The sequence below is a fragment of the Narcine bancroftii genome, chromosome 11 (assembly GCF_036971445.1).
Source record: "Narcine bancroftii isolate sNarBan1 chromosome 11, sNarBan1.hap1, whole genome shotgun sequence".
Taxonomy (NCBI): Eukaryota; Metazoa; Chordata; class Chondrichthyes; order Torpediniformes; family Narcinidae; genus Narcine; species Narcine bancroftii.
Window position 1 is genome coordinate 73,972,852 of NC_091479.1, and position 14,941 is coordinate 73,987,792.

The window sequence follows — 14,941 nt, forward strand, 5'->3', positions numbered from 1 at the left end:
CCAATGCCTCGTGTCTATCTAACCCCCCCTAAATGCCTCGTGTCTATCTAAACCCCCATCCTCCTAAATGCCTCGTGTCTATTTAAACTCCCCCCCCGTCCACTTAAATGCCTCGTGTCTAAAACCCCCCCCCGTCCACCTAAATGCCTTGTGTCTAACTAAACCCCCCCAAATGCCTCGTATCTATATAACCCCCCCAAATGCCTCGTGTCATTCTAAACGCCCCCCGTCCACCTAACTGCCTCCTGTCTATCTAAATTCCCCTGTCCACCTAAATGCCTCGTGTCTATCTAAATCCCACCGTCCACCTAAATACCCGTCCATTTAAATACCCCGTGTCGATCTAAATAGCTCTGTCTTAACAAATCGGTTTATTTTCTTATTACCATTCCATTCTTCACTTGGTAAACTCAACCTTCCCTCAGATCTTTTTACATTCTTTGCCTTTCAGTACTCCTGTCTTTGTTAACTCACATTGGTTATATCATACATCCAAATTAAAATTCACGAAATAGCTTGCACCTTTTTCCCCCGAGTAAAGGTTGGTCCTGACTGTGTGTATCACTTCACTCTACCATTATACCTGTGACCAGTCAGCCTCTAGAATGGTTTTCCAAAACTCACGTCTTGCTATGTACTTTCAACGGTTATTACCTTGGAGAAATATAAAGCAATTTCTTTTTAATGTATAAGACCCTTAATGACTACCCTGGAAATGTAGGTCAAAATCTCAATTCCAGTTCACTTCAAGAGCGATTGCGACAGGTTGTTCTTGGCGTGAAATGGGGTTGAAATCAGCAGTTTTCACCACTCAAGAAACATTAATGGCTCCTTAAATGTGTTTTTTTCAGGGAGACATTGAATCGCCTCATTGACAATTGTGGATCCAATTAATTAAAACATCCAATATTCTACTCGTTTCATCATGTTTATATTTTGGGATATGATATTCAGAATTATTCGTTCAAGACATGTTGTTTGATGAACGAATTCGGGAAGCTGAACGTCTCAAAATATCCAAAAGAACGTGAGCCTAAAACAAGTAGTTAATTACGTTCACGTGTGCCCACAACATTCATGTCGAGTTCTGGACAGAGCGCATTGATCTGATTGTTAGCTCTGGGGAAATTCATAGCTTTCATCTCTCCTTAGTGTTTTCTGCGATACCCCCTCCCTCACAGCGCAGGGAATTCAATGCAGGATATTAATTCATAACTTTGAAAATACCCTGTCAACTCTTATTATTAATCTCTTTTCAGAGCTTTAATTGACTCAAGTTATTGGACAATGAACTGAACATTCCTGAGTGATGAATGTGGTTTTAGACATGACTGGCAATGGGCTTACCACCGTCATTTAAATAGAACAATAAACATGCCTATAAAATAGATGTAAAGATAAATATCTGGATTACATTAGTTACCAGTTCAACTCAATTCCTTTGTTCTAACCTCTGGGGCAAAAATCACAGCCTTTGGTTGTCAAGGAGATCAGAGCTGGACACTGACGCTTGTCAAATCGAATTGGCGCAGTTCTGGACAAATTCTTCGGCAAAGATTGCAACATCCCAGTAGCCGCCAAGATAACGGGGAAGATGAGGCAAATCGGGCTGCCAACTGATGAAATAGGGACAAGTGTCATCTTAGCAGCCCCCCCCCCCCCCCCCCCAGGAATTAGAGCGGGACAGAGAGTGTTGCAATGACCCAGGACGAACAGACAGGCTCCCTGCTCAGAAGTAGCGAGAGTGGGGCAACACGCCCCCTCCTGCACAGAGCGCGCGCCTTTGCAAGTGCGGGGGGCCGAAACTTTCCCCTCCCTCCCTCCCTCCCTGCCAAGGCGCGGCCTCAGCCGGCCAGGCTGAACCGAAGCTCGCCGCGTCGGAGACGTGCACCTTTACCTCCGGGCACGCGGAGACGACCAGGAGGGAGGGAAGGCCGGCCCTCGCGCGTGCCGGGGGAGACCCGGTTCCATGGTCGAACTCTGGTCCCGGCCGCCGACGCTTTCAGCGCAGCGCGTCTCGCCGCGCAACCCGCCCCCGCGCTCGACTCCCGTCACGTCATTCATTGGTCGGCCGCGTCCGCGCGCCGAGAACGCGCCGCGCGCGTGCCCTGACGTTCTCGCATGAAAATGAGGCTGTCAGCTCGTCAATTTCTCAGTCCGAACGCGTCTTATCAAAGAAACACCAAGGATCGAATCATATCATTATGGGGACTGTTTGTTTTTCATGGCACTTTTGTTTGGTTTTCGTCCTGTTAAATACTTGTCGGTCCTTGGGAACTAGTGGGCTTGTAGGTAAGAGTTCGGAAATTCGAACATTCTGTTACCTTTTCTTGCAAATTGTGAAAGGGGACATTTCATTCTGTTTATTTTTTAGTGAGGGTGAGTGGGGGGGGGGGGGATAATGTTGCCAACCAATCAATGAAAGCACTCTCTTTAACACCGTTGGGTTTTAAAGGACTTCAACAGATTTCACTGTCCATTAATGTTCAAATCTGCAGCTAATCCTTATTTGCAAAACCGTTTTCAACTCTCAGAAGTTATTAACCACCTATTGCTAGTCAAGGAACAGAATGCAATACCTGGGGAAAAGTGGAACAAAGGAGTAAGCATTTTCTTACAGTTTTTTTTTTAAATTGCGGCCGCTGCTTATTTTAATGCTAATGTGAGACTGCTTGCAAGGTTTAACAGCTCCCGCGTCATTTATATCAGTTGATGGCTCTCCCCTTTTCATTCGAATCCGTAGATACCAGACGTCAGACTTTTAAAAAAAGTTTGCGATAACTTTTCCATATTCTTAGAGTCTGGATGTGTTTTTACACGACCCAGTCGGAAAGATAAATGTTCTGTTATTTGTTGCAGCACATGAACGTTTTTAAGAGTTTAAGGGGTTAAAATAAATATGAAATTCTTGGGTATTCTTCCTGTTTGTATCAGGTCCCATGTGGGGAAAATGAGATTTTGCGTATTGGTTCATACAGAGGAGTGATTCCCCTCTTGTCCTAATGAAAAGCCCCCTTTGGACTCATTTACAGTTTAATTCCGAAGGCGTCGGCGGTGCCCAAGGAACCCAGCTGTCAAGTCCAGTGAAGCCACACGAGAAGAGTATTTGATAATAAGTCAACATATGACCAGGCACTTTTTTCTTTTCTGCATCACTGCAAACTGGAGAGCAGTCTGCCGAGTTCATTGAACTGAAATTCAGCTTAGACTTGACTGAGCTGACAGACTTAATCGATTTTCTTTAAAAAAAAGAACGGGTTATTTCGATAAAGGGGGAGGGGGCGAATAACGGTCTGTGAATAAACGAGGCTGCACTCATTCAAGACGTTTAAATGGTCGTTAAATTGCCATTATTGTCACGACCATGGCAATCTATTAAATTCGGCATCAATAAATCCTCTCGCAGACGATCTTATTTCAAACAAATACATTACTATAGATGCAATAATAACCTCTCCAAGAAGTTTAGGGCTACATTGGTATTTACTCTCGCTTAGCCAGGATCGTTGTCTTCGACGCAGATGGTCAATGAAACTGCGAATAAATTGATTACCAATCAAACTGTAGCAAGTGCAGCCGCTTTATTGACAGTAATCCGGCAATCAATAGGGCCTGCAGACGTGAGAGCGGGTGCTCTAACGATGTGACGCCTCCATTCAGATTTGCAATTCAAATCGGACTGCAAAATATTTATTTTAAATTAATTTGCAAAGCATGAATCGCAAGAAAATCCTTGCAAGGTTGGCCATGACATTTTTTTTGATTGGAAAATCAGATTCGGCCATTTAACGCGAAGTGAACCCGATATCTGTCTTTTATTGAAGCGGTGGTAAAATAATGGAATTTAATGATGTATGTTGTTAATAACTGAGTATTTTTGTGCTTGACAGCACCGCTGGAATATGTACATAATGACATGAATAAAAATTATTGCTGATATCAATGCCCCAGGGGTCACAAGGTTTTGAACTAATACATAGGTTCAGTTTAAAAAAACTATGGACGTTATATGTTATGCAGACCACGGAGGTTTGGTTTCATTCTCTAGTGAGAGATGAAAGAAAAGCCCTTCCTGGCTGGCAACCATAAGGCAGGTTTGTCTCTTAATTACCCCAACTTCCTTGTGAAGTTCAACATCCAGTGTGCTAAAGACTACGGACGAGGGTAGTTTCGCAGAAGGACGAATCCTTTTTTAAAAACCTGCATGAAGCCCTCCCGGCGTTCTTTTTGTGAGACGGAGAAGCTTATATTTAAAAAACCGAGCTCTGTGGTTCGGTACGTTTGTTGTTGTTTCCCCATCAATGTTTGGCCTTCAGCCACCGTAAAATAACATTGCACTGTCACACCGATTACTCCCATGTTGCCCATTTGTTCCGCCTCCTATTCGTTTGTAATATTGGCCCCATGGGAACACCACTCCACTGGAGAAGACCAAACCGATCGAGGTCCGGGCTTTTCCAATAGCTTCACATGATTGACTGAACTTGTGCAAATCAGAGCATATCCGTGTCTCGACACACTGAGAAGTAATTCAAAGAAGCAGCAGAATTCGGGACTCCCCCCCACTAAAATCAACCCCTCGGTGTGGGGAGCACCTTCATTAATAAGCGCTGGCTTCGTCGCATTCATATAGCGGCTTTGTCTCGATGTCATTGATGCTTGAACGAGTTGCAGAAATTTCGATTTCAATTTCACTCTTGATCTATTGGGGCCGTCGGGCTTCGGATCTGCTCTGCTCCCTTTTATATGCATGTGTTGAGGGCAAGTTTAGTTCTCTTTGAGCTGTTGTGTCTAATCCTTTCCCATATGTTGAAACCGAGCACTGACTCACAAAGTAATTGGAACACAGATGAAGTCTGGCCCCTGCACACTGAAAATCTGAGCATGGACGCGTCTCGAATTTGAAATCTATTGGAAGATCTAATTGATGTCATAGAAATGCATAGAAACACGCAGACTGGGATCTTACGCGTATAGGGTGGCGCTGGGCCTCAAAGTTGAAACCTTTTTAAAGGTAAATGATGGAGAAAATGAATTGCTGCGTGATCAAGTATTTTGGGAAGTGTGGGCAGAGACTGGCGTTGATACTGTCATGTCCAGGCGTGACTATTGGTTAGTTTCTGGTTTTATTGAAATTGGTTAAGGTTTAGTTGCGACAGAGCAAGTATCCAAAGTCGTTGTGCAAGCCGTTCCAGCATTCCGAGCTTCTTTCCAGCGTGAGCTGGAGAGGTGGTGGAAGGGAAGGGGAGGGGTGTGAGGTGGTGGAAGGGAAGGGGAGGGGTGTGAGGTGGTGGAAGGGAAGGGGAGGGGTGTGAGGTGGTGGAAGGGAAGGGGAGGGGTGTGAGGTGGTGGAAGGGAAGGGGAGGGGTGTGAGGTGGTGGAAGGGAAGGGGAGGGGTGTGAGGTGGTGGAAGGGAAGGGGAGGGGTGTGAGGTGGTGGAAGGGAAGGGGAGGGGTGTGGGCCAACAGGATACAGGCAAGTCGAAGAGAGATCAAGCTGAGACCACAAGGAAGAGAGGGTATTCTCTGATAGAGTGAAGGTAAGGGGTTGAGAAACTGCAGGAAAGGAGACAGAGGGATAGAGAAAGAGAGGGACTCAGAGAAGGGCATTAACAGAAATTTGTGTGAGTGAAATCTGGTTGGACAGGGCCTGGGTGGAATGCCAGGTGTTGTTCCTCCCTTTTCACATCGCCTTGGTTTGGCAGTACATGTGACTATGGTCAGACATGTTGGTGTGGGAATAGTGCGTTATAATGGTCTGCCACTGGGAGTTCCTTGCTCCTGCTATCAGAAATGATCTCCCAGTCTGCCACCAGTCTCACATTGGGAGCAACAGACTCAGTAAAGGACCCCTGCAGATTCACAAGTGAGGCATTGCTTCACTTCGAAGGATTGTTTGGGGCCCCAAGTGATGGTAAGGAAGGAGGTGTGGGTGCAAGGGTAGCATTTCTGGCGGTCACATGGGGAGATATTGAGAGGGCGATTAATGGGAAGGGATGTGTGAACAAGGGAGTCGAGGAGGATGTGGTCCCTGCAGAGAGGAGAAAATGTGTTTGGTGGTGGGATCACATTGTAAGTGGCAGAAATTGTGGAGGATACTTAATATATTGGATCAGAGGTTAGTGGGATGGTTGGGCATGCCCCACAGTAATGTATCAAATATGGAAATTTACCATCACCTTTTTAAACACTCATGTACTTGAAAACAATGCCTATTAATGAATTACAACATGTGTCACAATTATTGGGGTTTTGATGCTTAAATATTTCTCATCTGGTTCTAGATCTAGATGAATGTGCTGTAGGGACAGACGACTGTCACATTGACGCAATCTGCCAAAATACACCCAAATCCTACAAATGCATCTGTAAACCTGGCTACAAAGGAGATGGAAAACAATGTGAAGGTAAATGTAAGACTAATATCTGCTGATTTAATTGCAAAAGTAACATTTTGGATTGTGATGATATAAACAAATCAGCCTAACCTGCGAGGAATGGTAAGAAACTTGCACTTCCTCCCATGTGTACAAATAGAAGCACAATGGAAGGTTTTGAAACCTCAACTCAAATGTTGACATTATTTGGATCTTCTCATTCTCTTTTATGCTTGTTAGATGTCTGTATATCTTCAAAATTCATCATGTTCAAAAACACACACACACACACACACACACACACACACACACACCTCCCCCTCAGGCTGTATGGGAAGATACAGGGGAAATAAGGTATTGCATGAATGAATATTTGATGAGTTGAACTTATAAAGTTTTTTGCAGCCTCGTGGGCAGTGAATGGCATTAGAAAATGTCTGGGAGTAGGATACTCTGTTAGGAATGGTATGAATATTACAAAACAAAACTTTTTCTAATCTCATTTACTTTCTAATATGCAACATCTGCATCTCTAAATCTTGATTACTGATGTGTTTAAATCTGTTTCTAGAATTTTTTATGTTTGATAACTAGTGAATTATCAGATTGCATCCATTTAGTATTCCTACACCAGGGCACTTCAGACTTTTTTTCCCTGAAGGTATTTAATTGCTCGAGGACTTGGAAACTAACATAGATGTACAATATATTTTCAGAGACATTTGCAAGATGAATGAAACAGCTAGGGTAAGGCCATATAACTTTCTGATGAGTAGTGAAATAGTGGTGGAATGAATAGTAACAGTCACGTTTTTCCTTTGTTTCATTGGATAGCAGATAATCTAACTGTTCTATCCAATTTGATGATCATTGCACTCCTTTGTCTTTGGCTTGGCTTCGCAGACGAAAATTTATGGAGGGGGTAAAAGTCCACGTCAGCTGCAGGCTCGATTGTGGCTGACAAATCCGATGCGGGACAGGCAGACACGGTTGCAGCGGTTGCAGGGGAAAATTGGTTGGTTGGGGTTGGGTGTTGGGTTTTTCCTCCTTTGCCTTTTGTCAGTGAGGTGGGCTCTGCGGTCTTCTTCAAAGGAGGTTTCTGCCCGCCGAACTGTGAGGCGCCAAGATGCACGGTTTGAGGCGTTATCAGCCCACTGGCGGTGGTCAATGTGGCAGGCACCAAGAGATTTCTTTAGGCAGTCCTTGTACCTTTTCTTTGGTGCACCTCTGTCACGGTGGCCAGTGGAGAGCTCGCCATATAACACGATCTTAGGAAGGCAATGGTCCTCCATTCTGGAGACGTGACCCACCCAGCGCAGCTGGATCTTCAGCAGCGTGGACTCGATGCTGTCGGCCTCTGCCATCTCGAGTACTTCGATGTTAGGGATGAAGTCGCTCCAATGAATTTTGAGGATGGAGCGGAGACAACGCTGGTGGAAGCGTTCTACGAGCCGTAGGTGATGCCGGTAGAGGACCCATGATTTGGAGCCGAACAGGAGTGTGGGTATGACAACGGCTCTGTATACGCTAATCTTTGTGAGGTTTTTCAGTTGGTTGTTTTTCCAGACTCTTTTGTGTAGTCTTCCAAAGGCACTATTTGCCTTGGAGAGTTTGTTGTCTATCTCGTTGTCGATCCTTGCATCTGATGAAATTGTGCAGCCAAGATAGGTAAACTGGTTGACCGTTTTGAGTTTTGTGTGCCCGATGGAGATGTGGGGGGGGGGGCTGGTAGTCATGGTGGGGAGCTGGCTGATGGAGGACCTCCGTTTTCTTCAGGCTGACTTCCAGGCCAAACATTTTGGGAGTTTCCGCAAAACGTCAAGCGCTGAAGAGCTGGCTCTGAATGGGCAACTAAAGCGGCATCGTCTGCAAAGAGTAGTTCACTGACAAGTTTCTCTTTTGTGTCTTGGTGTGAGCTTGCACTAACCATTTGAAAAACTACAGTGAAAGGGAGGTGGCATTGAACACCATTGTAACAGATGATATAATTTGTCACTGGGGATATTTTGGGATTGAGGGAGAGGTGGAAAGTTAATTAGAGTTCAAGAAAGTGTGATGTGATTTGTCAGGCAACAATATATCGACCAATGGAGATGTAAGCAAAGAGATATATGAACTGATATTTTGCACAGAGAAAAGGGCTCTGGGTAATTTAAAATTTTGAAAGAGTCAATATTTGAAGAGAATGATCAATCACCAATGTTAGTTGATACAATTTTGGTATTTTTTTAATGAGGAAGGTAAAGGTGCTTTGCAAGCTGCTTGAAAATCCTTTGCAATAAAAGGTGAATGCTGAAGAGGAAAACTGCAGATGCTGGAATCATGATAAAGGGTCCTGATCCAAATTGTTGATTACCTATTTCTCCCCATGGACACTGCTTAATCAGCTAAGTTTCTCCAGCAGCTCATTCTTTGTTCAAAGTATAAGGCTTCCTGCTTTGAATGAATACAAGAGCATTATCCTTCAAACATTTAGTTTGGCATGCACTAATTTCTTGCAGTCATCCAACTTGCTTCTAATTGACTTCAGGATAGCAATTATTTGGACCAAATACTTGTAGTTATTGGCAAGTAAGTTCAAATGATTGAAGCTGAATATCTTTTCTCCTATCATTGTCTGATAGAAGAAAAGCACATTAATTGAGATCTGGATAGACAGGATCCCAGCATTTTCTGGGGATTGGCATGGTGGGGGAAGTGCTTCACCCACCTAAAAGGAGTTCAAAAACATAAGGCTGAGCCTTTGGCTGAGAATTTTCTCAATCATGGCCCTCTTGAACATTGGTGCATCAATGAGGTCAGATATCCCAGTCTGCTGGATGATGGATGTTAGTTCACCTCTGGAAGTTCAAGGATGGATTGTTGCCTGGAAAATGTTTGCCTTTGGTCTGGATGTTTATAGAACTGTCTGGTTTATTAAGCCAATAGAGTGAAATAAAACAAACAGTCACGTCGGAGCAAGATAAAAGTGTTGCTGAAACCCAAATGCAGATAAGGGAGCATCTGTGGAGAGAGAAAATATTATATATGGCTAACCTCACAGCAGATCTGACCAGTTACCTGAAATTGAGTTCAATATTGAGATCCAATGGCTACAACATATCTATTCTGAAAATGAGGTGCTATTCTTCAAACTTGTGTTGAACTTCATTGGATCAGTTTAGGAGGGCAACAGACAGATCAGACTGGGATGAAGAATGAAAGGTGAGTGGAAACTCAGGGTGGCAGAACATTTGTGACTGGTTTCTTCATTGTAGGGAAGACCAATTCCTAAGCACAAAATACACAAAACTAGATTGAGTGAATTGGTACTTCACCTGGTGTAAGGTAAAACATCATGAGATGGGAATGTGTAAGGAGTTACCCTGTACAGGGCTGTAACAAGAAGGGGAGGTGTCCTTGTACTCCTGTTAGGTAAAACATCATGAGATGGGAATGTGTAAGGAGTTACCCTGTACAGGGCTGTAACAAGATGTGAATGCATCCTTGTACTTACAAGATAAGAAAGACATTGATGGATTGAGAGGCAGGAAGCTAGCAGGGAAAGGATAGCAACAGTTTTAGTCATTGGACAAGTAATGATATGATGATGTTCTAAGCATGTATCCAAGGGTATAAAAAATCACCATTTTGCTGATAACGGCAGAATGCATTCTCCGACTAACATGGTTAGTCGCAAGTGTTACAATCCGGTAATAAAGAACAAAGAACCCTGATTTCGACTCAGTCTGGTGTTTGTCTCACTCATTCATGAACAAAGCAGACCTAACACTGGAAGGACCACTTGACTCCTAGGTTGGTGGATAGGCATGAAATAAAGAAGCAGACAGAATATCTCTTGTAGTTGGATTGGGAAATACCATGAAAAAAATGAATGTACAATTGGTAGAGATATAAGAGCAGACCAGGGAGTTGAAAAGGGCATGACACATTTTGGAATGCTGAAAGGGAAGATGTGTTTGGTGGAAGAATCTCATGGAAGTGGAAACGATTGTGAAGGACAATCTGTTGAAAGTAGAGGCTGACCCGGTCGGTGAAAGGTGAGGACTTGGAAAATGCTATCCTTGCTTTGGCCAGGAGAGAGGATGAGAACAGTACAAGAAATAGATAGGATACGATCAAGGGTGCCCTTAATTTCAATGTGCAACAGCAGTTCTTCCCATCTAGCGCACTGCTTTTAATATTTATAATGATGTGGTTTCTATATTGGAGAAGCCAAACACTTTGCAGAGCATCTCCATTCTGTTTGAATTCTTTCTTTGGCTTGGCTTCGCGGACGAAGATTTATGGAGGGGGTAAATGTCCACGTCAGCTGCAGGCTCGTTTGTGGCTGACGTCCAATGTGGGACAGGCAGACACGGTTGCAGCGGTTGCAGGGGAAAATTGGTGGGTTGGGGTTGGGTGTTGGGTTTTTCCTCCTTTGCCTTTTGTCAGTGAGGTGGGCTCTACGGTCTTCTTCAAAGGAGGTTGCTGCCCGCCGAACTGTGAGGCGCCAAGATGCACGGTTTGAGGCGAGATCAGCCCACTGGCAGTGGTCAATGTGGCAGGCACCAAGAGATTTCTTTAGGCAGTCCTTGTACCTTTTCTTTGGTGCACCTCTGTCACGGTGGCCAGTGGAGAGCTCGCCATATAACACGATCTTGGGAAGGCGATGGTCCTCCATTCTGGAGATGTGACCCACCCAGCGCAGCTGGATCTTCAGCAGCGTGGACTCGATGCTGTCGACCTCTGCCATCTCGAGTACTTCGACGTTAGGGATGAAAGCGCTCCAATGGATGTTGAGGATGGAGCGGAGACAATGCTGGTGGAAGCGTTCTAGGAGCCGTAGGTGATGCCGGTAGAGGACCCATGATTCAGAGCCGAACAGGAGTGTGGATATGACAACGTCTCTGTATACGCTTATCTTTGTGAGGTTTTTCAGTTGGTTGTTTTTCCAGACTCTTTAGTGTAGTCTTCCAAAGGCGCTATTTGCCTTGGCGAGTCTGTTGTCTATCTCGTTGTCGATCCTTGCATCTGATGAAATGGTGCAGCTGAGATAGGTAAAATTAATGCAACACTAACATTCCATTTGTTTGTCACTTGAATTATCCTCTCACTCTGACTATGCAGTGTATATTCAGTGCTGTTCCAAATAGCCCAGTGCAAACTTTGGAAACAGCGACCTCCCAACGCTCAATTTCCTATGAAAACCAATTCGTTACTTTCTTTAGAACTTGTGACTAACTTGTTTTCTCACTGTGCAACTTCTGTCCAAGAATCGTCAACATGATTTGATCTGCTGAATGGTTACAGTGTTTTCTGCTATGATTTCTTCAAAACTATTCAGTGATTAATCCGAAAAGAGCACTGTGCAATTTGAATCCCTTTACATTAATTTTGGTTGCTCTGTTTAGAATTGGATATGCTTTATGAAATATGTCTCTTTTATGCTTTGAAGCTTGACCTAGGAGTATCAGGAATAAACATGTCCACTGGCTCCAGCCCTGACTGCAATGTCACTCTGGGGGTTTTGGAGAAGCAATGGGCAGATTAGATCTTATCTCACTATCATTTCAATACAGATAACTACTTAGTCTAGTGGTTCTCAACCTTTTCCACTCACATACTGCTTTAAATAATCCCTTACTAACCTCAGAGCATCTATGGCATAGCTGGGGAAATAATGTTGAGAACAACTGACTTAGTCAAAGCCACTAGGTGACAATTGAAGGATTCCCTCCACCCCTCTTCTTCCCCACCACCATCATAATTCGATAAAGTCTTTATTTCAACTCAACGTAAACACCCATGGCTTTCAGTGGTCCAAACCATTATTTTATGACCCAAAGCTTCTGTTGTTCTGGAGGTTAAGGTAACCCCATTCAAAATTTTAAAATGTATGTTTTTCAGAACTTGTGGAGTGAGGAATTTGTCAAAACTCATATTTATATGGTAACTTAATCACTTACTAACACACAGCTTCGTATACCTGAAATAAAAACAGCTTCTTCCTTCCTCAGAACAAAATCAGACATAAACATTGGTGACTGCTATCCATTTAGAAACCACTTCAAAACTTACTTACTGCTTAATTTTTGCCTGTTAAATTGGGCAGTTTATATGCCAGCCTCTACTCAAACTAAGTGGTGCTTCTCACATCTGGTGCAAGGAAACCAGATCTTGTGCCTCTGGATGGAACAAGGTGAGATTAAATGAGGCTGAACACAAATGGCCATACACTGTCAACTTTGCTGTGCAGTAAGAATTAAGAATCATGAAATTATTTTAAAATATCCTGCCACAGTTTGACTCGTGTACTTAGGAGCAGAGAACATATCAACTGGAGAAAATGAAGAATGTTTTTAAAAGTTCTGGTTGACCCAATAAGTTGCCTGAATCATCCATCTATTAAAGCATTTATCTTAGCTGGGTTATGTTAGAGATTACACTGTGACAGATCTCTAATGTGCATTGCACAAATGTTGACAAAACTAAATAAAATTATAGCTGGAGTGTAGGGGACAATAAACTTTGAGAAGCACCACTTAGTTTGAGGAGAGACTGGCATATAAAGTGCCCAATTTAACAGGTAAAAATTAAGCAGTAAGTAAAAGTTTTGAAGTGGTTTCTAAACTAATAACAGTCACCAATGTTTACGTCTGATTTTGTTCTGAGGAAGGGAGAAGCTATTTTTATTTCAGGTATACGAAGCTGTGTGTTAGTAAGTGATTAAGTTACCATATAAATGTGTTTTGACAGATTCCTCTCTCCACAAGCTCTGTAAAACAAATATTGTTTATTTTGAATGGGTTAAGGTATCCTTTAAAGAGATGGAAGGAAAAAATGAACATAAGCATATTTGAAGCAATTTAAAATTCACATCAATATGTATATAATTTGCAGACCACTAGTTTTGTATTTTTTCAGAACAAAAAATACTGTCAGGACAGTTAAATAGCTCCTAGGTTTCTCACTTATCTTCACAACTAAAGTACCTAGGAGATTGTATTTCCTTGTTAATGTTTCAATAGAACAGCAAGGGTTAATACAAAATGGCACTTTTTGTTTTGCACTTCTGTTGCACGCTTGCTTCAACGTTACCAGTCCTTGGCCCTGAGATTGGTTATCTCTGGATTTTCCATTTTGCATTTATTTTCAAAGCACCAGCATTTATGCCAGATTCTGGAATTACTTTGTTGACAAAAATGTTTTGAAATTTCCTGTGGAATTCATTTCTCCGCTTATAAATTTAAAAACTGGCAAAACCAAAATAAGATTCCACTATTCAATGTATTAGTGAGTTACTGGGCTGGTGTCTTTAGTGGCAATGCCTCACTCTTTAAACATCCTGCCTTTTTTCCAACTGGTAGATGATGCAGTTATTATTTACAAAGATAACTCAAGGCTGATGGCCACTTGGTTGAGCATTTTGCTGGACATGAAGAAACTGGCAAAAATAAAATGTAAAAAGAATTGAAATAAAAGGCAGATAGTTTTACAAACATAAAACATTATATGTCATTCCTAAATTCCAGGGTATAAATTTACTGCTGGTACATGTGAAGATACAGGAAACTTGCTCAATATATCAAAGTAAATTGCAGAGGACTTTCAGCACTCCGTAATTTGATGTGTATTACCAACCAGCTTGGGCTACTCCAACAGCTCCTCTAAAATCTGTGATCTCACCAGGGCTATGAACAGCTAATAGCCTGAATATGCCTGAGGTTGTCTGATCTCCGAAGCTAAACAGGCTAGGCCTGATCAGTACTTGGAGAGGAGACCGCCTTAGAACACCAGGTGCCATAGGTTTCTGTGAGGGGCGCTGGACAAAGTGGTGACTCTCTGGCTGCCTTACAGTAGACAAAAGTTAAAGGATTTCATGTATGTTACATTCTAAATATGGTATTATGTGGTGATAATGGAGCTTTTGTCTTTATGTGTAGCAGTCATCTGCAGTTCTTTTCCAGGTCATTAACTATCCTCACTTGGAAATAAACCATAGGTTTTTTTCATTGTTACTATTTCTAAATCCTCAAATTCATGACCTAACTGCATTGTGGAAGTACTTTAGCCAGAAGTTCTAGTTTTCCTGACAACCCATTCCTTGAAGCATATACCTTTGTCAATCTGTGCACGTAGGTACAGCATGGAAACAACCCCTTCAGCCCACTGGGTCTGCCAAAAACGAACCACTAATTTATGATAATGCTACATGAATGCCTTTCTCTTTGTGTTCTCTCAGTTCCCCACAGATTCTACACGTTAACAACACTGGAACAATTTACAATAGCCAATCATTGGAATTTGAGGAAACTAGAGCATTTGGTGGTTCACTGGGAGAATATGTTATCTATACACAGACAGTTCTCAAGGTCTGGATTGAACCTGGGTCTCTGGCAATATTAAACACTTCTTCTTACTGTGTCACCCAGTTTTGCCAAGGTCCTGCCCTTATTAGCACATTCTTTCTTTGGCTTGCTTCGCGGACGAAGATTTATGGAGGGGTAAATGTCCACGTCAGCTGCAGGCTCGTTTGTGGCTGACAAGTCCGATGCGGGACAGGCAGACACGGTTGCAGGGGAA

The 14,941-nt window shown here is 42.9% G+C and overlaps 1 protein-coding gene across 3 annotated transcripts in view; it reads left to right on the forward strand.

Moving 5' to 3' along the window:
- The first annotated feature begins 2,098 nt into the window (after positions 1–2,098).
- The window catches only part of scube1 (signal peptide, CUB domain, EGF-like 1), a 224,172-nt gene continuing 211,329 nt past the window's right edge, over positions 2,099–14,941 (forward strand). Inside the window, exons 1-2 of one of the 3 annotated variants that reach the window (XM_069903410.1) lie at positions 2,099–2,292; positions 6,284–6,406. In XM_069903410.1, coding sequence (XP_069759511.1) covers positions 2,205–2,292; positions 6,284–6,406 — 211 coding nt within the window. In that variant the 5' untranslated portion in view covers positions 2,099–2,204. The remainder of the gene's footprint in view (positions 2,293–6,283; positions 6,407–14,941) is intronic. The other 2 variants (XM_069903409.1, XM_069903408.1) reach the window with 2 other exon arrangements.